Source organism: Ixodes scapularis, unplaced genomic scaffold (assembly GCF_016920785.2).
Source record: "Ixodes scapularis isolate PalLabHiFi unplaced genomic scaffold, ASM1692078v2 PGA_scaffold8__174_contigs__length_109621045, whole genome shotgun sequence".
Lineage (NCBI taxonomy): Eukaryota > Metazoa > Arthropoda > Arachnida > Ixodida > Ixodidae > Ixodes > Ixodes scapularis.
The window spans coordinates 67,571,275-67,599,240 of NW_024609883.1; the positions used below are offsets into that span (position 1 = coordinate 67,571,275).

General features: G+C 48.8%; 1 protein-coding gene across 1 annotated transcript in view; it reads left to right on the top strand.

Moving 5' to 3' along the window:
- The window catches only part of LOC120839678 (DNA (cytosine-5)-methyltransferase 1-like), a 77,413-nt gene extending 60,092 nt beyond the window's left edge, over nucleotides 1–17,321 (top strand). The window contains exons 2-3 of the mRNA XM_040210001.1: nucleotides 12,352–13,277; nucleotides 13,726–17,321. Coding sequence (XP_040065935.1) covers nucleotides 12,354–13,277; nucleotides 13,726–17,145 — 4,344 coding nt within the window. The 5' untranslated portion in view covers nucleotides 12,352–12,353 and the 3' untranslated portion in view covers nucleotides 17,146–17,321. The remainder of the gene's footprint in view (nucleotides 1–12,351; nucleotides 13,278–13,725) is intronic.
- Nucleotides 17,322–27,966: the final 10,645 nt, after the last annotated feature.

The window sequence follows — 27,966 nt, forward strand, 5'->3', positions numbered from 1 at the left end:
CTCAGATTCTGTTCCCAGGGTGTTCGCGCACAAAGCACCGGCCAAGCGCTCGTCGGAGGCTCGCTAGGCCCGTGCTACCAAGCAGAACGGGATCGGTGACAGAACGGCAGTGTAGTAGGCGCTACCGAAAAAAGTTACGAAATACGTTACTCGTTACTTGCAGATAAAACGTACGCGTTACCGAGCTACGTTACCTAAAAATGAAAGAAACGCGTTACCGCTACCGATAAAAAGTAACTCACGCTACTTCTGCGTTACTTTTTAAATTATGGTTTAAAACGTTGTACTGTTCTGACGACACAGCTGCACATAAGCTCATATACCAAGAAACATTATGTCAATACAGAAACAGTACATAATTACCTTATCTCTTTTTCCGGTTTCACCTAATATACGAGAAAAAAAAAAAAAAACGCAGAAAACTCAGAAATTTACATGGCTTCAAGCCTGAAACACGGAAAAAATTGAAGTGTAATTACTTTGAGATTTGGGAAATAGTAACGAGTAACGTAGCTGCGTTACTTGAAATAGTAACGTAAGTATGTTACCCGTTACTGTGTCGAAAAAGTAACGAGAAGGTTACTACGTTACTGAAAAAAGTAACGCGTTCCTGGTAACGCCGTTACTTGTAACGTGTCACCTCCAAGACTGCAGAACGGACAAAGCGTTACTGCTTGTCATGCCTTGTGGTCATGAGGGTAGGAAAAATATCATACCTTGACTCGAAGACGCTGTGTGTATTTAATCAATTAATAATTACACTTCCGCAGACCCACAGTCTGCTGATCCCGCCGGTAGTGCGGAAACCGACTCGAAGTAATCGTAGGCCTCGAGACACTTGTACGCCTGCACCGTGTCAGCCGTCAACTGGCTTGGCGAAAAAACTAAATAAACGACGGCGTGAGCCATCGACGTCGGTGGCAGCAACTTCACGTCGGAAGTCCAGCAGGCCCTGTTTGCGGCGTACGGATCCTCGAAGGCAACGCCGTCCACGCACAGTTTGTTTGGATACCGCTGCCGTTCAGGCTCAGGTAGCGAGCTCAAATAGTCGGGCATAGCATAGGACATACGTTGTCAGGAAATACGACGCAAAAATAAAGCTAGAAGCGTCCCTACAATGGTCAGCAACGAGCGCACGCCACACAACGCAATGGCGAAAACACGGAGATCCGGGCCGCTTTTGCCCACATAGCTTCCGCGCATGCGCGGCCTTCCGGCCGTGTCGGTAAACAGAGCCGCTCCGCGTGCCGGTCTATATGCTTCAAAAACGTCTGCAAACAGGTTTTTTTTTGTATGTGACGAGGCCGTCAAACAAGGATGAAACACGCTCCAGACAGTGTCTGCAGACTCTATTTCTGTATAGTCTATTAGAGGTGTGACTGCAGCTTTTAATAGCCCCTTCCCCTGGCAAATGCCGAGCGCTCAACGCTAGCGGTCTTCAAGCGGTCCGCCTCCGTGAGCAATCGGTCACGTGATCCATCCCAGTGGCACGCGCTGCGGAGCAAATCGAGCGTAAAGGCCCGTTCGCACATTTGCGTTCGGAGCGACCACTATGCTTACGAACGAATGCAACCGCTGCGACTTCAACGACAACTGTGCGCGACGTGTACACACACATGCAACCGCATGCAACCATACGAAGCAACAGCCAATGAGAAACGAGCTTCAGCTCTTGCTCCTAGCCAATAGGAAGCGACCCAGCTACGCTTACAAACATGGCGGACGGTTTCGTGCCCGACGCGGGGTAGCGGGGTCCTCACCGGAGCAGCCCGAGGGTTCGGCTACGGCGTACAGTCACGAAGATCTGCTGTGCGCCTACAATAGCTGTGTAAAGGCTGGTTCAGACATCTAAAACGAACCCGTTATCCGCGACGGCGTCCGTTGTGACCAGAGCGACCGGAACGATCGCTCTGCGCCGCGCGTACACTCCTGCTACCACTGCAACAAGCGCAGCGGGTCGGCAGCACGGCGACCGCCTCTCCGTTGCCGTCAGCTGTTTCAGCGGTGCCTCCAAAAAGAAGGGGACGCGCTGCCACTCACTTGCGTAACAGAAAATAGACAGACCGTCTTCTATGACCTCAAGCTTTATTACTCTTTATTTCAGGATGCGCTTGCAGGGTAGTGCATTAAAAAAAGAAAAAGATGCAGTACGCCGTCTTGGACGATCACCACTTTAATACACGACTTTGCCAACAGTACAAATCTCGCCACACGCGTTTTTTACGATTATAAAAGACGATGTAATCTTAGCAACGATATAGCAACGTAAAAATATAATTTGACAGACGATGCGAGCGTTCAGGTTGCTAACACTAATCACCTTTTTCGGGCGATGAAAACGAGTAAAAAATTCGCATCCTTTGTACGGTACGCACCAGTAATACCTTGAACTTGAGCACACGCAAGGAATGCGCCAAAAAAGAAATCCGGGTGATGTTTGAGGACACAAATGCTAAGAAAGCACCACTGTAGTCGAAATAAACAAACACGACGGCACGGGCGTTTCTGCTGTCTTGAGAGTGCCGCCACGAGATCGCCGCACAAGTAGGTGGATCTTCCCTTCTAGTACGTGCTGGGTTATCCTAACGACACACGACGAAAATTCACAGTCAAGGATAGCCCTTTTACGGGGAACGATGAGCCTTCACCACACCGTCCTGCCGACGATCACCACCGACGCCATGTTTGCAAATAGAAGGAGCCTGGAACGACCGGCATGCAACGCGCGCGACCGAGCTCCTTGACCTGTGATTGGTCTGTCGCTCCCGTCGTTCCCGAACGTAACGAAAAAGTTCAGCCCGGCTCAACTCCTTGCGTTGCGAACGAACACGAACGAAACGACCGTTTGGCGCTTCGTTGCTATGGTAACTTGTCGCTCCAACCGGTTGCATTCGTTCGTAAGCGTAGTGGTCGCTCCGAACGCAACTGTGTGAACGGGCCTTAACGCTCCCAGCGCCCCCGCTTCCAGAGCGTCTGCTCTCGCTTTTGAACTGTTGCGGTTTCCCATTGCTATCTTGCTGAAAGCATGAAGTTCTGATCGGAACTTTGTGCTTTGACAAGAAATTGATTGTTTACTACTTGATTAACGGTGACCCCGACGTTAAGACATAATTTATTTTTCCTTACAGTTATATAAGCCCGATGAAGACAACTAGAAGTACTTGTACGAGCCGTAGGATGCCATTAGTAACAAACACGTATGCCGTAAAGCGATTGCCCTCTCCGAAGGCGACTTCAATCTGCGGAGTGCTTGGCGTGTTGTCTTCTAATTATTCCAATTGCATTACAGAGACCACAAAACGAACAAACGAAATACATAGCTCTTCATCTAAATAGGCGCGCACAACGCCTTCGACGTAACGCGGTATCTTGGGCCTCTTCTCAGGCCAGCCAAACGACTCGGCAAACACTTCGCCGAGAACGGCTGCCTCGTCGTCATTCGAGCTGGAGCTAAGCTGGTATCTTCGTCGCTGTCACTGCGTTTTATTAGACCTCCTGAAATTAACTGCAACGATGTCATCGCCCCAGTATGCTCGGGCGAATCGGTCATGACGAGGGGAACGAAAACAAGCACACCAAGAGAGTCCACCCAGCAATCGAAACAAAAAAGCCTCGCAACTCATTCACTTCCCCGCGGGAATGTCGATAACGAAACTGAAACGTTGCGAGAGACGATTACAGATCGTACTCTTCCGAAAAAGGCTGCGCGGAGAACTACTCCGGACCGCTCGACGCGCTCCGCCACTTTTCCACGGAGCGGTTGGAGCCGCTCTGCGAGCGCCCCACTGGCTCCAGATCTACAAGCGGCACGCGGAGAGATTGCTCTCATCTCGCGAGGGAAACAAGAATCCGCTCGGCGAGCGCGCGCCGAGCGCTCGCAATTTGCCATGGGAAGGGGCTATGAGACGTTCGGAATGGTCCCGGGAGCTTGTACGTCCGGTTGTTTCTATAGACCATTTCATCCTCCCTCGCATGGGCGCTGCCATCTTGGAATCACGTGACGCGGCAGCCATTAGGTTGCTTCACCTTGCTGTTCCGCTCTCCCCTCGGCGCCTTGGCGGATGCGTTGTATTCGTGTTTTTCGTCTCGTTTCACCGCGCTTTCTTGCCTTACGTCGGAAACTATTGTCCGATATGTCTAATCGGCCACTAAGACATCACGAGGGTTCAAAGGTCTTTATGACAACTCAGGTTTGTTTGCTAATAGTGGCGGAACATTCGCAATAAGAATCGTGTATATTTAGGATCGCAAGGCGTCAAGCGCAAGGACACTATCTTTATTTCCTGAAAGTATCATTTCGTTCTTTGTATTCATAATATATCAAAAACAGATTCTTGTGATTATGTGAGGAAACTCGCGGAGTAGATAGACAACGAACGTTTAACTTGTATTTTATTTGAGGGAAGTAATGGTACGTCAACATCAGGCGACTCGTTTGTCCATAATATCACACTCGCATGTGTATAAGGTTCTCAATTTTTTTTTTCGCGACGTAAACATTTGGTTGGTCGGTTACTTGTGAAGTTTAAGAAATTGTCACCGTGCTCGCTGCTATTTCGACAGTAATTTAAGCGATTTATTGATCAGGTAGCCCGTGCCATCCACTTAGTTTATTTTAACACAAAGGTTAGGACTTTCTACGTAAGAAACTGCCACAGATAACTTAACAGTGGCGAGTTTTAGAATAGCGTGCACAAAGAAATAACGTCGCTTCTATTTGCAAATCCAAAACGCGGCTTGGGTTCGGCGCAAGCGCCATAATGACGACGCTTTTTTTTTTTTTTTTTTGCGTATGCTGTTTTAATGTTTGCCAGTATCAAGAATTCGCAATATTTGACGCCGAAAAAAAAATACCGTCTGCATAACAATTACTTGGGTCCAGGATTGTTGATGGTGAATAGAGGTTTACTTTTGGTGGCTGGCGACGCCGAAATTTACAAAGCGAATCTGTTCAAACAAATAAATATTTGTTCACACCTGTCCGTGAAGTGGTGCCTAGCGCTAGACTTCAGTCAAACTTTCCGAGGTATTTCTCCTCTTGCGCCCTTTAATTTCATATGGCCAATTTTACAGAAGACAAATGCTAGACTTAATTTGATGGGCCTGTCACTTATATCATATTTTGAGTAAGCAAATGTTTATAAAAAATAATTGATTTCCTAAGTCCAGTATCGTGAAATTCAGCTTATGAACACTTAAACATGAAAAAAGGTCTAGAAGATACTGCTTGTTTATATCAATTATCTGCGTCATTACACGAAACGTTTTTAGCCTACGAAGTTCACTAAAAAATTGGGTGCCCACGAAAAAAGAAAAAGGAAACAGACCGCAGTAAACTCTCGAGTTCATCTGTACTGGCCGATTCAGCACATTGCTTATCAAGCTGTCGACATGGTTCTTTACATTCACGTGTTAGTCTCATTGGTTTTTCTGGAAACTGGTGTCATCGGGTACCGCCGTAGACGATGGTAACCTCCCCTGTACACCAGTCAGGCGTTTCACAACCGGCCATAATGAGATACATCAAAGGAGTTGTTTTAAAAAAGCCCGCAATATAGACTAAAATACACCTCGTCGTCCTCAAAGTGGCTCATTACCTGTGTTTCATTGGGTGTGTGCTACAAGGAAACTATTCATATCACAAAATTAAGCAACAACAACGTAAAACAGCAACATAGCCGCGTTCACGTTGAAAACCGAAACCAACCAAATTGAAGCAACCTAATGGCGCCGAGTGCATCAGCGCCCTCTATCCGCCGGTGAGGCAACTACTAAAATGAAAAGGTCTATATCCGGTTCTTTCCTAGCCGCCTGAGCAGCAGAGAGGGAGTAGCAGGCACTCTCGCAGTGTGTCGTGCGACTCGGCAGTGCACAGCAGCTTTTGGTCGTGCCTCGTGGCGCCGACAAAACGCAATTCCAATTTTTTTTTTTTTTTTTTTTTTTAGTTTTGAAGTTTTAATTATTAGTGTTAACATGTTTTATCGTAATGTGTTTGTATGTTGGGTAGAGGTTTAGACTTGACCCTTTCAAACTCCACTGGCCATTTATCGTGGAACACGTGTTCTGATAATTTTTTCGCAAGCTTTGGTTCCTTCCGAGTATAGAATCCCGCTATTTTTTTTTTTTTAAATGACTCAGTACACAGTTTTTTTTTATTTTATTAGTAAGCATAATAAATTGGTTAAAAAAATACAGGTGAGTTATACAGCCAGGGAGAGATAGCAGAGGGGGCTAGTCGTAACGATCAGTCGGCTAATTAAGTAAAATTTGTTAATTAACTTTCTAATCAGGGAAAATAGACGTATGGTTCGAATTAAAAAACAACCGCATCTCCACGTGGTGAATGATGTTGATTGGGGCGAAGCTCTGGTGGTGCTTGTCTGCGTAGACGCTGAGCCGCAGCATGCCGAGCCTTTCGTTCGTTTTCATCCATGTCACACTGCGGTCAAATGCGTATATAACCACGTTCCATACCACACATTCTTTTTCTGACATGGATGAAAACGACCGAAAGGCTCGGCAGGCTGCGGCTCACCGTCTACGCAGACAAGCACCACCAGAACTTCGCCCCAATCAACATCATTCACCATGTGGAGATGCGTTTTTTTTTTTTTTTTTTGCCCTACACGAGCACGGGAACACGTGCTCACGTGCTCGTGAGCACGTGAGCGCGTGAGCTCACAAGCAGGAGCACGAGCCCCCGACGCCGGACATCGGACGGACATACGGACATGTCCGTCCGATGTCCGATGTCATTCGCCCCTAAAACTTGCTAAGCATCATCGAAAATCACAAAAATTGGTGCGTTAAAGGTACCACTCGTGCAAGGCTGGCGCCATGATAAGAGACGGAAAAATGGCACAGGCACGTTACCGCACCGGTAGCCTTGCTCCAGCTGCACGGGTGGGAACAGTAGCGGACTTCTGCGGCTTCTCGCGAGCTAAAAGTTCTAAAATGTACTGATTTAGTGATTTTCGATGACGCTCAGCAAGTTTCTAAGTGGAATCACGTGTATATTTTCACTAATTAAAATTTACTTAATTAGCTGACCGATTGTTACGATTAGCCCCCTATACTATGTCCCCCTGGCCATATAACTCACCTGCGCAGACAGCATTAATCTAGCTTTCATGACATTTTTTTTTTTTAATTCTGCTAAGCTTAAAAAAATCGAAAAAAAAAAAAACACGAGGATTTTAGATGTTCACATTTCTGTACTTAGCGTTTAAAAGAGTTATAATTAAACCCCATCGGGCTAGATGACGTAAGCGCCCTGTTCAATTAGAAGAGTTCAGCATGCATCCTTGATCCGTGGTGATTTCGCCAGCTCCTGCAGCCCGAGTTCATTTTCCCGTCCATCTCTCTTTCAGCTCCGCGTCCTCCCCCTGCAGGTCGGTTTACTTGCAATACGTGCCTGTGGTAACGGAAAGCTCGCCCCGTGTTTCGCAGACACCGCGCCCGCTTATAAGAGCTATGGGATAGCTGTGTGCGCGGCTGGGCTGAGCGCTTGCTGAAGGCGAGCTTCCGCTGTTCTTTTGCAACGTGCATTCCGCACCATCAAGATTGTCGGTCTTAGCAGCCTATTAATGTGAGCTCGTTCTGAGCATGCGCTATAAAGACCGCCCTATATAATAATATGGCGTCTACTAAATGCCCTCTATACTCAACTTACTGTACGACTTTGTTGTTCATGAATATGCTTAGTAAGGGTACCGTGGAGCGATTTCCTGGTACCTTTAAATGACCTTCAACACTCAAACATAAAAACTTTTTTTTTTTTTTTTTTTTATATACGCGAAACGCAATAGTTACAGTCTTATATTTCCTTAGATGGACGAACAAAGTCGCACCAAAACCGAGCACGAAGCCGCGAGCCGCGTTTTAGCACGCGAAGAGCCTCATGCGGCTCGCGAGCCGCAGCTTCGCCACCCCTGGTATATCATGATGATATGTGACCCTGACACAGCATGATGCGTGGAACTGCTCTCGGCCGCTGTGAGAGGCGAGCGATTGTCTATGGATCAGTGTCAGAAATCCTAGCCCCCAGCGATAAAAACGGGAAATAATAGTCTCAAACGCAGGCTCTTGTGTAGAGAGGGGCTGCGCATCAAGCAAGATTTTTTGCTCTTTACAGCACTCTTGGCATCGGTGTTCTTCTTCGAGCTTCGTGACTATGCATTTCTGACGTTCTTGCTCTACGAAATGTGTGACGGTTTCTAGAAAAAAGAGGAGTCCTGCCAAAACGCAGCAAAAACGCAACAAACATGGCGGCGCCCATGGAACAGGGCAAACATTGGTCTATACTCGGAGGGAGGGGGGGGGGGGGGGTGGCGGCAATTGTTGGCTATGCTGTCAGAGCTATGGGCGCACGTGCGCTTACGCACCTTGAGTGCCTATCAAAGCTGTGCACGCGCACTCTTCACTTCTGGAACGTCACAGAAAGTTATTTCGGAGTCTAGGCCGTCATATCTTAAGCGCGCACGCAAATGTCTCAACTCTCCACCAAAGGAGGAAATTAGTAACACTCGGCGAGGGGCGAAACCTTTCTTTTTCCTCTTCACTACGGTTGTTGAGGTGACGAATATGCGCGGTCTTCTCGAGAGCCCAAAGACACTCTCCGTACGGTGTATTACCGAAGCGGCGAGAACGCGAGGTCGGCCGTGCAGCTGTCATGGACGGGTTGTCTGCGTTCCGCTCCGCCGATCCCGTAAAGCGTGCCGGCTGCGCGCAGCACTAACCCTCACACACACGCACACACACGCCGCCGTCGCCGTGAAACGGTTTCGCTCCGGCTTTGTTTCACTTTTGTGCCCCGTCTTGGATGGACAGAGACCCGTACGACAGAAAACGAGCAGAACACATGAACCGCGTACACGCGAGCAGCGATCGTCTCGCCTCAGGGGGTACTGTGGAGGTCAAAGCCGGCACGAATACCAAAAAAACAAAAAAGTTGCATCAGGAGAAAAAAAAAAAAAAAAAGGTAGGCATTTTACAAGACGATTGCGGTGTCTTTTCTTGAGCGCGGAGACCTTGCCGTCGTCGACGTGACCCAGTAATAGACCCCTTTTCAAAGGTGCGCGCCATCTACACTCGTTCTCACAGTAACTCCAAGCGCAGCTGGCGATGTACCGTCCGGGGGAAACAATCAAGTCCCTCTAGAAGAGCATCGTCCCGGCACTCCTCGTCCTTGTGTCTTTGCTTTCAACGGCTATAGTCGATGACAGGTTAAGAGTAAAGTGGAAACTCTTTCTAGCTCTCATCCCCCTTGGCAGAGTGAACGCTGTAGAGGAGGTGACCTCCTCTCCAGCGTTCGCTCTGCTAAAGTGGAAAGGGGTGGGAGGGGCTTCCACTTCTCGTAACCTGTCGCCGACTTTAGTCGTTTGCAAGTACGGTCTCTAGGCGCCGCCATCTTGCTACTGGTGGGGGTACATCGCCTGCTAGTCAAGCATTGCTGACGCCTGCCCACGGCCTCAGCAATGCTTGACTATCAGACGACCTACCCACATCAGGAGAAAGATGGCGGTGCTCAGGGGCCATGCTTGCAAACGTCTATAGATCAGTCGCGGTGAAAGCAAACGGACAAAGACGACGAGCGCCGTGACGATGCACTTTTGGTGCTGTTGGATTGGCTCCAGCGGATCGTTGCGTCGGCTGTGCTCGCACTTGGTGTAAAAAAATGGAGAAGCTGCGCTGCACCAATTAGCCGGTTCCGCCATTGTTTTGTAAATGCACGCTGAGCGGTCATTGGACACGAAGGGGCGCGTCAGCGGTCGGCGAAGACTCGGCTCAATTATCACGCGCTTCGCGACCCCCCAAAAGGAATGGCGACCTCCAGTGGTGCTGGATTGGATTTTGAGAAGAGTATAGTTCTTGTCCTCCAACAAACTGGGTCGATCAGTTGTCGTTGTCGCGTATCTGTGTTTGCGTGCGCGTGCCACCATTCATCATCGTGCAAAGCGGCCGATATGTGTGTCCCTTGTTGCTGCTGCTTCGTCGTGTGTAAGGTTCGCGATGTTTGTCCTCGCCGTGGCCACCGACGACGGCGATGATGATGATGAGGATCTTGTCGTCCGCGAGGAAACGAACCTTGACACAATTGACGGTGATTTATTTTCTTTTTTTTTTTTTTCTTTCGGAAGCTGCGTTTTAGCGAGCGTTTAGCCTAATAGCCCCCTTGGCTATCGATCGGCCTTGGTCAGTCGCGTCTCTCTGGTTATTTTTGTGCGTGAGTGTGTCTGTGTGTGTGGGCTTCTGTTTGATCGCCTGATGTGAGGTGTCTTCGTCACGCTGCGATGAGTTTGTCCGTCCGCGTTCGAAGATGTGTGAAAGCATCGGCGGAGAATGTTACTGCATTGGACAAAGAACGAACCCCCCTCCCCCCGGATCGCAGGGTGTTCATCGAGCACAGTTGTTGGAAAGTATAGACCGGCGCACTGTTTACAAACAGGACGCCCTTTGCTCACACCAGGTATGGGCAATGCGCGTCCGCGTATGCGTCGTAGCGACAGCAGCGCCACCGCACACTGGCGGCATCTATCGAGTAGCCCTGGAACAATTCCAATCTGCGTACGTTTTACGCGCCATTCTTTCACCGTGTGCTTGAAATAATTCTTACAACGTTATATACGCGACTATTTCTCATAGCTATAGTGCGTAGATTCGATCTCGGAGAGTCAAACGCAGACGTCTGAACCAGCTTACTTCCGTGCAGTGGCGTCCTTGGGAGTCTGCGAGGGTCGTACCGTTCACGCGAGGAATGGACCCTCGGCGAAGTCACGATCGAATTGCTCGTACTTGGGATCGGAGCGGGAAAGGGTGTGTGAACCTAACGACACGATGGATTCGGACGACGAGTGGTCGTGGACAAAAGGACCTAGAGATCACGATCACCGCTAGTCTGTCTCGTTACCGTCGCTCAGTAGCGTGCATGGTGTGTGCGGGTGTCCTTTGTACGTACGTTCCTGAATGCTTGTGCACCTAAACGCGCATCTCATTTGTGGCGCCAACATGTCAGGTCGTTGACTCCGGACCAGTATTTAAAACAATTAAAGACGTTTACAATTCTCTGTAATGCGAAATTAGTGCGCAGCTCTTGAAGAAGAGGAGGGTGGGGGGGTATGCCTTTCTTCCCCGTCCGTACCCTCCCCTCCCATTTAGCGGGAAATTTAGCGAACATTTTTCCGCTAAATTTAGCGGGGAAATTTTGTGGAAATGTCCCCGTTAAACTTAGCGGGTAAACTGTGACGTCCCACTATGCAACGCGCGCGGTTGCTCTGACGCCTACTCCGCTCAGCCCGGAAACAAGCGCCTGAAAACAGCGCTGTAAATAAAAAAAGGGGAAAATGAGTTTTTTTTAAGGTATTTCTGGAAGGTCATACCAAGATCACTTAGATATCCCCCTTTCTTTCCTTTTCTCCTTTTCTCTCTCTCTCTTTCTCACTCACTCACTCAGTTGCAGGCACGCACACCACCCTAAGCAGCGACATGTACTATTTCACGCGAGCTTCAGTTTCTGGCCAACAGAAGCAAGTTCCTACCTTTGAGATCATCCAGGATCAAACCGTGTAGCTTCCATGATCAAAACAAGCAAGACTAATGATATTGTAGTGAGTGCGCAGGCGAGCTGGTGGAAATTAACCATTCTGATGTTAGCCTGAGACTGAGGCAGGAAAAGAGGAAGTTTCAAAGTAGAAGAAAAGGAACAGTCGAGGATACGTCTCTACTAGAGACGTAGAGACGTATCCTCGACTGTTCCTTTTCTTCTACTTCGAAACTTCCTCTTTTCCTGCCTCAGTCTCAGGCTAACATCAGAAGAAGCAAGACTAGTCTCGGTTCCCGTGGCCGGTGCTAGCCTTCCGTGCGTCAACTTCCAGTTGGGGCCCATGGTCACGTGAGGGGTCGTGCCCTAAAGTTAACTTCCCCTTGTTGCACAGGAATGGGTATTTAGGGATGCCTCTTTCTCACGGTAATCTTGGTAACCGAGACCGCGGGACATGAATCGGACGGACGTTTATAATGTGTTCAACAGGGTGTCTACCCAGATATGTTTGCCGCTCCCGTTTGAGCCGTTTGGCCTGCAGTATGTTTAAATAAATTAATAGTCTGAAACCGCTGTCTCAAGCTTTTCACCTTCGCTAGCTGTCCGCCCACTTTGTAATGCAGAGTATAATTCGGCCAGAAGTGCTTTGCTTGAATCGAAGTACTACTGTACAAATTCAGACAGTAGACAAATTCAGACAGTAGAGAAACACGTGCTGGGAAAAAAAAATCAAATGCAAGAGAAAGTGGTGTCAGTGCTAGCTTACGATGTAAGCTCGTTTGGATAACGTCTGTTGCCTTCCTCTCACGCAGCCATGCCCTTGATACCAGTCCCTGGGCCGAGCTTGGAAACGGCCTCCTGTCAGGGTGCCGACAGTCCTGGTGTGAGGGCGGGCCCTGAAGGTGACGCCCATCATCAGGTCGCGGTTTCTGACTGCGAAGAAACTACAAGGAGTTCTAAACGGCCGAAGAGAAGAACCCGACCGCCGAAGGAGAGGTCCAAACCGACGTCACAAAAGACTGACCAACCATCTAACGTTAAGTCATTGCCGCCGTTGAATACAACAGCCTCCTGCCATGACAGTGACAGTTCTAATAGTAGGGCGGACCCTGAATACGAAGTTCATCACCAAGACTTGGTCTCTGACTGCGAACTAGCTACCACCAGTCCCCAACGGACGAAGAAAACAAGCCGACGGCCAATGAAGGGGTCGAAGCCAACGGCACGAAAGAAGCGACCGTCTGAGGTTGAATCATTGCAGCCTTTGAAAACATCAGCCGCGCTTAAGGACATGGGTACTTTCAATGTGAAGGCGGACACTGAAAGTGACGCTCATCGGCAAGCTTTGGTTTCCGGTTGTGAAGAAGCTACCACCAGTCCACAACGCCCAAAGAAAGCAAACCAGCTTCCAAAGAAGGCATCGAAACGAACACCGAAGAAAACTGCCTTACCATCCAAGGTTGAGTCCACGCCGCTCGCGAAGGCTTTCGCGAAGACTACACCACGAAGTCGGCCTCCGTGTTCCATGGCCGTTGAAGCGAAGTCTTCCTCGCCTCCTTCCACTCCGAGGGCCCCTCAGAAGAGGACGTCCAAAGAACCTTCTTCCTGCAATGGTCCATCGACGTCGAAGCGTGGAAGGTCCAACTCAGAGTCCAGTTCCGGGGAAAGCGGCGACGTCGTGACCTGGTGCAAGTCGTGCCGGAAGAGACTGAATCCTCCCGAAGTCGTCAGCTTCTCCGTAAGTCAAGCACTTCACATTCAAACCAGCGATGTAAAGACAGGAGTCCGAGCAGGTGTGGTTAACGTGTGGTTACATTAAAAGTATATAATGTTTTATCCTTCTACTGGATACTTTTTGAGGGGTCATTGACAGTTTTAATTTCGGTGTAGGGTCTAAGCTTACTGGCACATTTAGTGTGGAAGAGTGTGTCTCCTAGTTGTACGGTTTCCTTCGGCGTCTGGAAATACTTATATTAATCACGTCCCGTCAAAGCACTGCAGATAAAGCAGGCGGATCCTTAATGATGTGATCTATAGCCTAAGGATTCTCTCTGCCACCTGTTCATAAACAAAAGGAAGAATCAGCGAACGCAGTTTCCTCAACATTTTCAGTTGTTTTAGCGCAGATCAGTGCCAACTGTACAGTTAATTTGAACCGTCTAATGTTATCACCTTTGCTCCTACAGGGTGATCCAAAGACTGCTGTCGAAGAGTTCGTTGCCCTCATCGACCCTCGCTTGACGTCTTCACTCTGCAGCCAGGATGACCTGACGGAGCAGCCTCAGTTCAAGATCACTCGTTTCACGGTCTACGACGAGTACGGCCACGTTTGCCCTTTCGATAGTGGCCTCATCGAGAGCGACGTACCTCTCTACATGAGCGGCTACATGAAGAGCATTTGCGCCGAAGACCCGAGCACCAAGGATGGCGTGCCGGTGGCCAAGCTGGGACCTATTGTGTCCTGGTGGACGACGGGCTACGACGGCGGCTCCAACGTTGTTTTGGGAATCACGACGGCCTTTGCGGAGTACATTCTCATGAACCCAAGTCCGCAGTACAAGGTTCCGATGAAGCGGATGCAGGAGAAAATCTACCTCGTCAAAGGAATCCTTGAGCACCTTCTGGAAGCGGGAGTGGACGTGGCGTACGACGACGTCGTAGGACGTATTGAACAGTTGACAACATTGCCGCAAGGAGTTGGACCGTTTTCGGTCGAGACGGTCCACAGGCACGCGCAGTTTCTAGTGGATCACATCCAAGCGTACGATGCTGCGGGTGGCGGTAGTGACACTCCCCTGTTAGGCAGCGTGTTTGTCAAAGACCTCACTCGAGCCACAGGAGCAGTTATCAGGGACACTGGGAAGAAGAATCAGCCTCTCGCGGTCGGAGGAAAGAAAACTAAGAAGGCAGAGTCAAAGGCTTCACTGCAGTTATTGATGCCTTCCGTGGAGAAAACAATCTTCGAGCTGTTCCAAGACAAGGAACGTGTGGTGGCAAACCAGGCAGGCACGAGGAAGGGTAGGTGCGGATTCTGCGAGGCTTGCTTGGCCACAGACTGCAAGCATTGCGTGTTTTGCAAGAACATGAAAAAGTATGGAGGCAGTGGCACGTTCAAGCAGTGCTGCGTCCGGAGGCGTTGTGATAACAGGGATGTCCGCGGTAACGACGATCATCTTGGGGTTGACTTCATGGACAAGACGCTGCCCTCTTTGCCGAAGAAGCCTTTTGCTAAGCGCAGATTCCCGCCTGCAGCGGGCACCGTGCGGAGCAACTGGCTTTCTCCGCCGTTGAAAATCAAGGAGAACGCTGTGTTCTACTCATCAGTTCGGGTTGGGGAGAGCCTGACAGTGAGAGTAGGGGACGACGTCATCGTTATATCTGGTTACCCTCAAACCCCGGACTACGTCGGAAGGGTGGTCGCTCTGCTTGAAACTACCGACTCAAAGAGCTTCGCTCATGTGGTCTGGTTCAGAAGATACTCGGAGACGGTGATGGGGAACGTGTTTGGGGATCCGGCCGAAGTCTTCCTCACGTCGGAGTGCGACGACGTTCCACTCGCAGCCATCAGTTCGATATGCAGCGTGGACCTTACTGGAGTTAGGGTTGACAATCACATCGAATCGGAGGGAACCAAGCTCCGGTGCAACTTCTTTTGTGACGCAGCGTCTTGCGTGTTCAGGGCTCTGAGCTTAGAGGAAGGCGTGACTTGCGGATGTCGCATTCTTTTAAACATCGATAGTGACGCTGACTCAGAAGACGCTTCTTATGAAGCAGGCGACTGCGTCTTTGTGAAACCAGAGGCTGTCGCAATGCCGCGGGGTTGTTTAAATGGGGATGGCAACGGCGCACTGGTAGCGTCTGACAGCGAGAGCGACGTGTATTCTGAGCGATACCGTAAACTGCTGAGGCCTCCTAAGATCGAAGACGCTGCACTGCCCGAACCATACCGTATTTGCCAGATTGTTTCCATCAAGAAGGAGAGTGGATCAGTAATAGTACGGGCCTTCTACAGAGCTCAAGAAGTACAGCAGGACTCTACGGATAACTATCTGCTCTTGTACTCGGTGACGAGCTTCGAAGTCAGTATGGCCGACATTGTGTCAAAATGCCTAGTCATCTACAGACCCGAGGGCTTTCTCGCATCGAGCCTCGACGCTGTAAAAGCTCCGTTTTACTTTAGGGATGGGTATGACGTGGCTACTGGCTTCTTTCAAGTTTCCCACGAAACTATGTCGATTGAATTTAATGCGAAGTCTGACTGTGTAACCGTGAAAGAACTCTTCCCTAGTGTGGATGTCTACTGTGGATCCGGTGGCCTCTCGTTGGGTCTTTGCGACGCCGGGCTGACCAACCCAGTCTTCGCCGTCAGTGACATTCCTGCTCACCGCGATACTTTCAAGAACAACTTCCCGGATGCCGCTGTGCCTTCGAGCGACCCCAAGACCGTTCTGAAGGAGCTTTCGACATTCGGAGTGGCGAAATTTCTGGGTAGCACGCAGAGGGAAGATATATTTCTTTTGTGCGGAAGTCCGTCTTTTGAATCTTTGAAAAATTTCCGGCCGCTACTCGGAGTCGACAGCGAAGCTTTCCGAGAATCCCAGGTCTCCACGTTCCTCAGCTACTGTGAGTTCTTTGAGCCCGAATTCGTGGTTCTGGCGGCTGAGAGGGGAATGGTACGATACCACAACGGTGCCGTGCTCGTGTTCGTGCTTCAGTCTTTCCTGAACCTTGGGTACCAGGTGTCATGCAGCGTTCTCCAGGACGGCTGTTACGGGCTGCCACAAAGGAATCGCCGACTCATCATCCTCGCTGCAAAGAAGGGCCAAATCCTCCCTTCTTTTCCTCAAGCCACACACACCTTCGAAGTGACTGAGAACGAACTGTCCTTTGTGGTCAACGGCAGGGTGTACTCGAGTCCTCTAGTATCAACGCCTGCGGCACCCTTTCGCCGGATGACTCTTCGGGATGCCATCGGCGACCTTCAGGAGGGCTCCACGTCTTCCAACAGGTCCAACTTGCAGAGCTACCCACAACGCGCAAACTTAGGTGACCCAGTCTTCAAGAAGATGACGCCGCTTGCTCAGGCGCGATTGGCCGCCATACCTAAAATACCCGGTGCGGACTGGCGCGACCTCCCGAACATCGAGACTCGACTGTCGGACGGCACAACCGCCTACAAACTTTACTACACCCACCAGGGCATTCAGCACAACGGCGAGCGACGAGGTGTCTGCGCATGCGCAGGCAGCGATGATTCGGTGGCGCAGTGCGACCCCATGTACCGTCAGGAGGACACGCTGATCCCCTGGAGTCTCGTTCATACCGGTCACAAGCAAGACCACTGGAACGGCGTTTATGGACGGCTACAATGGAGCGGTTACCTCCACGGCACAGTGGCTAACCCGGAGCCTCTGAGTAGGCGCGGCCCCGTGATCCATCCCGAGCAGGACAGGGTGGTCAGTGTCCGAGAGTGCGCCAGGGTGCAGGGCTACTCGGATGACTTTCTGTTTGTGGGCACGGTCCTGGAGCAGTACAAGCAGATTGCCGCGGGTGTGCCGCCGTTGGTAGCGTGCGCTGTTGGAGCGGAAATACTCAAGGTCTTGTGAGCATTCCGTGCGAGTACCGTATCGGTGCGTTCTCCGTTGAGATCTGGTCAATTGGTTTAAATGCGCATCAGGGTGCTCTTCTTTTAAGGTAGCATGTATAACTGTAAGTGGCAGCCCTGTGTCATTTCTGTTTTGGTGCTGAGGAACACTGCACACCCAGGAAAGTGAATAACAGGTGGTCGTAAGCTAGTGTGATAGATTGATTATGGCGTGACACCAGAGGGATACTTGGTTACAATTCATGGCACCAAGTTTTCGGTGCGTTAATTAAGCATACCTCTGTGTAGACAATTCATTGAGACTTACTTTCTTAGTGTGCAGCTCCGACAGTCCTTTTTGGTGATATCTATATATTTTCTTTTTTTTTAGTTTAGATAGTATTTGATGGGTGCATGATGTTAATGTTTTGTTCCAGAGGCAGTAACAGTTGCGTTTCACTTGAGAGTTCAACAACGAATGTATGTCTGCTAGTCATGGTCATTGTCTCGGTTTCTTTCTCAGCTTTTAGGTTTTCGATTTGAAATTTTTCTGCCAATTCAAAGAAGCTATTTCGCTACACTACAGATATGTGACAAAATATAATAGAATACCTTTCTGCAATTTATGCAAACAACTCTTCACAATTCGTGCCGCTTTTCAGAGAGTCCCGTTAAAAATGTTACTTCTAAGCGTCAAAGTGAGGCGCAACAGGTTTATATGGAGGCGTGCAAGTTCATAGCAGTACGTGTCGACATTCCTCTCATTTATGCCGTGCGATCCACTTGTTTTTAGTGTTATATGGATGTATGTCCGCAATATTTTCGGTTGTGTATTCACATTTATTCCAGAGCAAGTTTCCGTTTTCTCCTTTTCGCAGACCAGATTTGAAATGACAGTTTTCATCATAGTTTCATGGACTCACCCTTAAAAGTGCACTAAAGACGTTTCCGAAATCGTCAGTTCTTGGTGATAACTCATCCTACGGGATCTTAGCATCTCAGAAATTGAAGCACTATGCTCGTGCGACGTCTATTTCCGTACTAAAAACGTGATCGAAGCTCGTGCCACGCCCCTTTGTGAGAGGAAAAATCAGGAGTACAGAACCCAGCGGAGGCGCCGGTGGCGTGACGGCGGGCGCGCGTCAGCCAATCGGAAGCCGCCTCTCTCGGAAAGGCGGCTTGCGATTGGCTGACGCGCGCCCTTTGTCACGCCACCGGCGCCTCCGCTCTGGATTCTGTGTTCCTGATTTTTCCTCTCACAAAGGGGCGTAGCACAAACTTCGATCACATTTTTGTAGGTAAATACTAATAGACGTCGCACGAGCATAATATTTGGATTTCTAGGATGCTTCGAGAGCGTAAGATAAGTTATCACGATCTTAGAAACGTCTTTAGTGCACCTTTTGGGGGGCGTTTTTTTATGTTGACTTCAGTGAATGATCAAAACTTTTTTGCTCACCCCCGCAGTACAAGTCTTTCATATGGTGGAGCATTCCTGCAGGTCACGTGCAGCTATAGGTATTGTATTGATTGGTTCTTCCAGTTATTTGTTTTGCGCGTATTTTTGAGACATTCCAACCTTGAATGCGTCATTTTTCTTGTCTCTACGTTCGTATATCTCGTGTCAACGGTTTCGCTTATTTCTTATTTTTCTATCCCTACCTATTTGGTTCCTTTGGTGTTCGACACGATCAGCATCTCGTGCTTGGAGAGTTTTATTAATAAAGGTTTTATGACATTTCGATCCAGTCGTTTGATTATTCCCGTTAATTGTCGCTTGCTAGTCTTCGGTTTGTGACTATGCGGAAACACGAACTGCCGGAACCTTTCAGCTAAAGTCACCGACAAGGTGGGAACGGCAAGAAGGAGCTTCAGTCGTTCCGCCTCAAGCGCGAGTTACGTAGATTCGGCGAAATTGACTTCTCATGAGCACGGAGCACAATGGAAGGTAACCAAAGCACGATTGAAGGCAGCGAGTGTGTGCTAGATTTCAGGCTTCTAAAGTCGACGTCATACCGTTCTTATTGTGGCGGCGACTTGCATCATTGCACGCCGATTCATGCCCCGGAGCTACAGTCAAGTTGTCTTACTTTTACTTCGGTATGTAAGACATTGCATCTCATCGGGAGAGAATAAGGCATGTGTTTCCGTGTATGGAAACTCCGTTCAATTCGAAAGAAAAGCAAGGGAGAACGGGATTTCACATTGGGAAGTACTTCTGAACAGGTCATCGTTTGTTTTCAACCCGGAAAGTTTTTTTTTTTTTTCTTGCGTATAGAGACGTAGGCGTAGGAACATTGGTACACATTTAGGAACTTCCTTGGGGGGGCGGGGGGGGGGGGGGGAGGAGGGGAGGGGAGGGGAGGGGGCTCTAAACGAACGTTTAGACGGTATTACATCGTAATATTTGACTTCTGAACTTTCTACGATATACTCGAGTTTCACCTAAAAATTTTGATTTGGGTTTAGAAAACAACCTCGGTTGTTTTCCCAGCACAAATTGAGCGGAATGTCCATGTAAGAGCCTAAAACAAAATGGATGGCCGCCGTGCAATAACGCTCAATTCATTGTATATGACAAGCCCTTGGACGATTGGCTCCAACTTTGTTTCTGCCGACTCCAATCGATTTCAGATGTACTTCTTTTAGTTGCACCATATATTTCAATTGGTGTCCTTGGTAGCTTTATCGTAATCTTTATTGGCTCAGGAGAGCCGTGGCACCGCGGAAAGGCGACAGCCCGTACCATGGAGGCCCGCGGTGCCACGTCTAGTGATGATGATTATGAGATGATATATACAAGGGGGGGACGACGCGGTCTTCTCAACATCGCAAGCACCGTTGCTTGAAGGTTCGGGGTTTGCCAAGACACTTCTACCAGCTGTAAGAAGTGCCTGAGCAATGGGTGCTGTCCGGAGGCTTCACCGTGCGGCTGGGAAAGCCTTGGCGGTTTGATGGTGTTCAGGACGACGTGCTCTTCTGATCCGCCGCACGAGTCTTGGAGGTTCCGCGGCGGATCAGGCCAGTAGGCAAGCGAGCCAAGGTGACCTTTTGTAGGCTGTTCAATGTAAGTTCTGGATGGTAAAGCCCTGGCGGTTGATGGTGCGCTCGCTCGCTTCGTTGAAGGCAGCAGCTCCAGGTGATGGCCCAGTCAAAGTAGACGGCTGCCACCCCCGATGCATTGACGTCCAGGGCTAGAACGTAGCGCCGCGGTCACCCGGCGTAGCTTCCTGGCATCGTCGTCGTCGTCGTCGTCCTTTAGATCTGGCCCCACATCGGTGTGGTATATTGGCTTGTCTTGCCAGTGGGCTGTCACCGTACGCCCGCCAACCACGCTGCTTGGGACGTTGCTGATTTTTCGCGCAAAGTATACTGAGTTGTTTCTCGTGGAGGTTGGAAACACTTGGAGGACGCTTAAAGGGCCACAGAAGTCGATTCTGAGATCGTCCTTTTGTGGTGACAACTCAATCTAGGCACTCTGAGCATCCCAACAAACTCGAAACTACAATCGTGCGTAGCTCATTTCCTTGTTAAAAGCATATTCAAAGATCGCGACACGCCCTTTTTCGGAAGAATTTTCTTCCGAGCGAAGTGGTCGACGAAGAGCGCTTGTCGGCGAGTGATAAGCGATGGCTTCGCCCGCGGAGAAAAAGAGGAGTCTTAGCCGAATGTGTACCTATCGGACTCTCTTCGAAACGAGATATAATAAAATCATGCGGAATCTGCGCGTATTGTAGGGCTTTCATTGGTCTACACAGTGTAGTCTTCGAGAGAAAATAGTCCACATGTTTTTCTATTGCCCCGAGATGGATTTTAGTATTGGACTTGGTATGTGTGCGAACTAACACATTTTAAACAGTATAGGATCAAAAACGACCTTTTTTTTCAAGAATGACTTCAGTGCCCCTTTAAAGGAGCTGTGCAACGATTTTAACGTTGAAGGAATTGGCATTTTCTGCTTTTGATATTGTTCACTGTGTCACAAATGGCAGAAAACACACCTCTTTTCATCGCAATGTTGCGATTCCGCCGCGTAATAGCGAGGCAAAACTTGGAATATTTCCCGACCTGCAGCCACGAGCGGCGGCCATGAGAAACAAGCGGCGTGACGTCACTTGGGTCGTTGTAAGAAAGATAGCAAGTTGTGCGAATACCTGCTCGATAAAAGGTAACTCTTTTTACAAATCTTGTCGTTCCAACATATATATAAATGCGTCAACACCCTGGTATCATCGACAAAACTTTTATTATACGGAGTTTTAGTGGCGCCATCTATCCTAGGTCCACAAAACCGCGAACAGCCGCCAGAAGCCGGAGGGGGAGGGGGACAGCGCCACACTGGCAAGGACGGGTGGTCACGCGGTCGGCAGCGGATGAGTTCTCGCTGCTCGCTGATGGCTCTAAAGAGAGAACTTTTCCGGAACTCCGCGCCTACTCTAGTGACGTCACTGTGCACGTGACCCGGAAGACGATGCACGAGTTGAGAGGCGGCAAAAACCTGGATCTTTTTCATTTTTTAAGTAAAAACTAGGGTATCCAGGCAAAATCTGTTTTCTGTAGTTCACTGCAGAAGTGTCAGGCATCAACTTCCACAATTATTTAAGCAAAGCCCTGAAATTGTTGCACAGCTCCTTTAAGCTTCGCCTTAAAGAGTGGAAGGCGATAGCGTTATCGGGCCCCGTTCGCATCGCCTTCTCATTAGGGAGTTTTCGTAGACCGCGTTGCCCCCTCCGCTAAGCGTTCCGCAACGAAGAAGTTGCTACTGCACCTGCGCGCCGATAGCCTTGACTGTGGAGTTCCCGCTATCGTAGCGGGTTGCGGAGGGCCTTGCGGGACGGCGAAAACGATCTACGAAAACTCCCTATTCACCGTGCAAGCGTGCCTTACGTGGCCTAGAAAGTAGCGTGTCTGGCTCGCAACCGAAGGTTCGTGGGTTCGTATCCCGCCCAAAATTCTTCAATTTTTTTCCTTTAAAGCAAATGAATTACTTTATAAAGTGAAATCATTTGAGAAATACGGCGACCTTTAATTCGGATTACATGTCATGTTTCAATCACTTTCATTTCACGCTTGACGTCGCGTGAGCGCTGTGAGTTTTGAAATTCCCGCGCGAAATGCTATGGCTGTGACGTCATGACCCTATCGACCAATCAGGATATTTCCGTCACGACGCCAACGACGCCGGCTTTTATGCTACACGATGTTCGTCGGACAGCTGATTTGCAGGCCAACAGCTGCCTGGCATCGGATGGCTGTATAACACGAACTCAACTCTGTGACGTCACGACAAAAAACCGTCAAGTTGTGGGACCACCTGCGGACTACGTTCAGTGCGTCTTCAAGTTCAAACGGCCGCCTGATCGTTCGAACTGTCGTCTGCTCTTTCAAACGTTTCTGCTTGTCTGCTCTCTTAAACGACGCTGGCCCGTAGACCAAATGTTGGCCCGGTACTTGCGATAAGAAGTAAGTGCAGGCCTTAAAAGGCATACATTTGAAGGTTGGTAAGGAGGCTCGATGGAAACAGTAGATACAAGGAGATGTTGATCATTGTTACCAGTGGCCATCACCGACTTGTTATCCCTAATTCACCTGGTCCGATTCTGCTTGCGATTTTCAGTATCGACGTCGACCATCTCAGCTATGGTTCACGCTTTTGCAGCCCGAGCGGCGTTGCGACTGAAAATTGCGAGCGAAATCGCATAATGCGAATCAGGCTTTAGCGTACAGTCGGCACGGTATGAAACGCGAACAAGGAGCGCATGGTTTTCGACCCACGCTGAGTCACCTAGAGACGCAACACCGAAGGTTTGGATGCACTGAGCAAGAGTCTAACACATCGAAGGAGGAGCCATCTTCTTGCAGCTCCCATCTGGTTCAGGTAATGCAGCATCTATCGAAAACCACGCACCCACTGTCCGCGTTTCATTCCGTGCCGACTGTACATACTGCGGCGTCCACGCGGAATGAATCGCCACATGTCACATTATTCACCCGACGTTTTGTGATGTAAGAAGCCTCGGTAATTTCGCTGACCCGCTCAAGTAGTCAGACATCGCCAGGAAGACGTAGAATCAACAATTCGAACGTGAAAAAGGGCAGGGAGACCCACACCGACGCCGACAACATCGCATTCCAATGGTTTGTTTACAGGCGACGGCGAGCTTCTTGCCCATACCCCCACCGCGCTTGCGCGGCGCCGGTGACGTCCGCTAGGGGCGCTCCGGTTTGTTTGTAAACATGCGTTGGTGTATACAGTATACACGTATTCACCCCAAAAACCGCAATAATAATAAAAAAAGAAGTTTACCTTTTCGCGGAACTTTACTAATTACCCCGTTCATGTGTTGATTTAAGGTATGTGTAGGGGCATTTTAGATTAGCATTTTATGTTATTTTATCGAGACGTACACGCTTCAAACGTCAAAAGCATCGTATCTTTATTCGGCAACCGAAACCCGTAAGAACTATACGCGCGGCGCGTGAATGCTGCGGAAAACGTCGCTTTTGATGTAACAGCGATTATAGATAACGATATAGTGCTGCATTTTCAACGTCACCCTAAAGCAGGCAAACGTGGGCCGCTGATTGGACACGACTGCTGCGACAGCGTTCGGCTTAGGCTCGGGTCCTCGCTGATTGGACACGACTGCTGCGACAGCGTTCGGCTCAGGCTCGGGTCCTCGCTGATTGGACACGACTGCTGCGGCAGCGTTCGGCTCAGGCTCGGGTCCTCGCTGATTGGACACGACTGCTGCGACAGCGTTCGGCTCAGGCTCGGGTTCTCGCTGATTGCACACGACTGCTGCAACAGCGTTCGGCTCAGGCTCGGGTCCTCGCTGACTGGACACGACTGCTGCGACAGCGTTCGGCTCACGCTCGGGTCCTCGCTGATTGGACACGACTGTTGCGACAGCGTTCGGCTCAGGCTCGGGTCCTCGCTGATTGGACACGACTGCTGCGACAGCATTCGGCTTAGGCTCGGGTCCTCGTTGATTGGACATGACTGCTGCAATAGCGTTCGGCTAGGGCTCGGGTCCTCGCTGATTGGACACGAGTCCGAGCCGAACGGTGACGAATAACTCGCGTCCATTTCGTGCCTGCGTTCGCCTCCTTAGGGCGACGTTGAAACTTCAGCGCTACGGCCTTCGATTGTGACGCTGCTGAATCCACTCCTCCCTTCTTTACCGAATGGAGTGATAGAGGCGCCTTTTTTTTAGATTTTGTTTTAAATTTAGTCAGCATTCAGTTTAACCAGTGGCTTCCGTCGAACTTCCCTTCGCTTGTGACATATGTTCCGAAAGTTAAAAATCTGGCACAAATTTGGCGGTGACCCATGAAAGCATCCACGCAATCTTTTCCCCCTTTCGCCTTACAGCTTTTTTAACAATATAAAAAAAAATCAAACCGGATATATAAATATATAATTTATTGTTTCTTTCTTTTTTTCCCCGTCGTTCTGGTCTCGAAAGGGTGGCTGTAGGTCAGGATGTCACACCGTTGAATGCTGGGGACCGGGAGAAGTTCCCTTCGTTCCAACGTTTTCGTTTCTTTCTTGCTCAACCCCACGCCCCTCCTCGTAACGCTCCCCCTTTTCTTTTTGTACGCTGACCTTGGGGCGTGTATGGAAAGGGTACGGGGCAGAAAGGCTCACTTTAGAAAAAAAGAAACAAAAAAAAAAAACAAAGCAAAGCGCCCGCCAGGGAGGTAAAGGAAACAAGCGGGGAGGTACTGCACGGCACAAAGAAACGAAATCCCACGGGAATGTGGCTTAATTTATGGCAGGATTTTTTATTATCTTTTTTTTAAGCAGCAGGGATGTATCCGTAGACCTTGAAAAAACCCATTCAGCGCATCGAACTCCTTTTTATTCCCCCGTTCTCCATAATATATATCTATTTATTTATTTTTTATCCGTACCCCCTCCCCGTTGATACCTTAATCCTTATTCAGCAGAAATGCCGGTGGAGGCTCCAGAAATAAAAAAAAAATAATAATAATTCCAGCTAAATGTAAATCGAACCACGCCTGAACTCTCCCCTTTTCCTGTCCCACTGTCTTTTTTTTTTTTTTTTTCCAACGATAAAGTAAGAACAACGTAAAGTGCAATACAGCGCCGAAATGAAATAAATAGTTTTTGCGAAAAAAGTTGGAAATTGGAATACTAAAGATTTAATATTGCCGTCGCTTTGAAGAACGCACCGATACACGATATAATAATATTGCGACACCAAAAATAAGAGCAGCGTTGAGCACAATACAACACCGGGATGAAATAAATACTTTCATACAAAAAGTTGTAATAGTAAAGACATAATATTGCGCTTGGTTTAAAGGACGCAGATATATATATATATATATATATATATATATATATATATATATATATATATGTGTGTACTATACCCACTCATGGGGAATGTACAGATTATTGTGAAAGTTGGCAGACAATGAAACGCGGACAATACTGTGACCATTACAGCTGAAACAGATCATCCGGTCCGTTGCGGAAAGATATTAAAGGTGCCGAGACCAAGGTTGTAAAATAGTAACAATAAAATATGTATATATAAAAAAAGAGCGCAGAACATAGTTTCGGTTGAGTCGCTCCAGATCAGATTTCGCTTTTCACCGGGTTACTGGGATATCGCCTCCGAGGTCACAATTATCGTGTACTCCGTTTCACTTAGAAGTATACGACCGCCATATGCAATCACCCATTAAACCGATCACGCACTAAAAGCGCCGTAACACTGAGTGATTCCTTTCTGTTTGTTTTCTGTGCATAATTGGTGCAGCCAGCGATCGCGGACGCACAAACACCACGGGAGCCGTGACTATGCACTTCTGGGGCTGCATGATCGCAACCATCGGATGGTAGCACTCGTCTACGGTCGGCTTTGTGAGTGAAACGGAGTGTATATATATATGACCCAAAATGTAGTTTTAGTACTTATTATTTCCGTTTTATATATTTTAATTTGAAATTTAAGTGGTTTAAATTTTCGAACCTCCTGGAAAAGGTAGTAGTACTCTCCGTCCGGAGACCAGACGCGGATTTATTATGGGTTATATTTTTTGGCGTTTGGATAAACCTTTCTCGTGAGCAAGTCTCGGGTCAAAAACGTCGGCGTTGGTTACGAGACTTGGAGTTGCTGTTCTGAAGTACGCTTTCTTTCTGTTATTATTTACGGCGCTCTAGGAAGCAGTATATATAGGAATACTGTAAACGATTTTATATTCGCGAGCTAAAAGTATTGTGCAAAGCGGGCAGTAATTTCGCGGGCACAAAGCCCTAGACCTTGTGTTTACATAAAAACGAGCAATCAAACAAATATGGCATGCATTTTTTTACCGTGGGCGATATATTCGAATGGTAAAGTTTTCGCGACATTATTCAATTCCGGAAAATTAAGTATACGACGCGATGTTTGTCGCGTCGTATACTTAATTACAGTAAACTACTGCACCGCTTCAAGGTGCAGTAGTTCTTGTATCACTCTATATTTCCTTGCAAACTAGGAATCATTCCAAACCGTTCAAACGAAGAAAAACAAAATTGCTCCGGCTTTTGCCTAACTTTTGTGCAAGTAGAATCCACTGGCAGTTTTCAACTGACACCGTGACGTTGCATCACGTGGTTACGTCACGTGACGTGGTATGCTTCGTCGCTAAATTAAGGGGGAAACGGATTCACGCTCCGCCCTTTGCGTTTCAACTCTGCGTAACGTTACACTTGTCCGTGGCGTTACCTCTTTAAAAATCACCACTCGGGCGAAGCACTTTTACTTTTAAATAATATCAAATTTAAAATTTACTGGCAGTGGAGCAAGCTGCAACTGACAGACGTAACAAATATCTTTTCGTGAAACAACAAAAAAAGTAAAGCAACCCCGAAGGAGCGTTTACAGACTGAACCGACCACCGTTGAAGCAGACGGCAATTGTCGTTGCACCCTCGTCGTTCGTTTCTGCAACGTCTGAAAAAGAAGCCATCAAATTTGTTATTCGCGAACGAGAGCAACCGTGTCCCTTTGCTCACCAAAGTGCTCTGGTTTCAACTATGATTGTAAGAGTCGTTTGTTGTGCTGAATGGGAAAGAAAAAAAAAGGGGGGGGGGGGGGAGGGGTTCTTTATAAAGTTCGACATTCAGCTTTTTGCTCAGACAGAATAAGAATAGTAAGAAAAATCGAGCATCTTTTTCGCTTGGCTGCGAGTTCGTCTTGGGCTGGCTGCGAAGAGGATCAGGCAAGCAATCAATCCTAAAAGTTTAGAAAAAAAAAAAAAGAAACCAGAAGAACGTTGCAGAAGAACGAGAAATTGCACGCAGGACTTCAAGACCGCTTTCTTTGGCACTGGTGGCGCCACCTGCCGATTAGTTTTCGGACTAGCGCGCCACCTTTGCCGCGCTTTGTCCTCCAACCGCTTCGATGACGTCAGAAATAGGCCTCGCCATTTTTTCGCCCCGCTGTTCTCGGTTGCGTGAGCCGTTGTGAAACGCCAAAGATTGCTTAGCTTCCCGCGGATGGTCACGAAAGCTAATATTTCACGCATAGCTTCGGTGAAGAGCAGCGCGTTACTCAACGGATGTTTTTATATCAAGATGTCTCGTTGAGTTTCTGCCTGTAGTCACTGACGGGGTGAGGACGGCAGGGAGGAGGAGGTTCAGGTGTCCCGCCTCCACCGCGAGCTTCCTGCCTTCGACAATGCTTCGGTGTCTCGTGCATCTCGAGCTTGCGCTTGCAGACCAAGCACGACGGAAGCCACAAAGAGCACGCCGGAGGCCGGGCACTCGAAAGGCGCGCCCTGTCGTTATCCTTCCTGTCACTGTCTCCGTAGCATAGCCT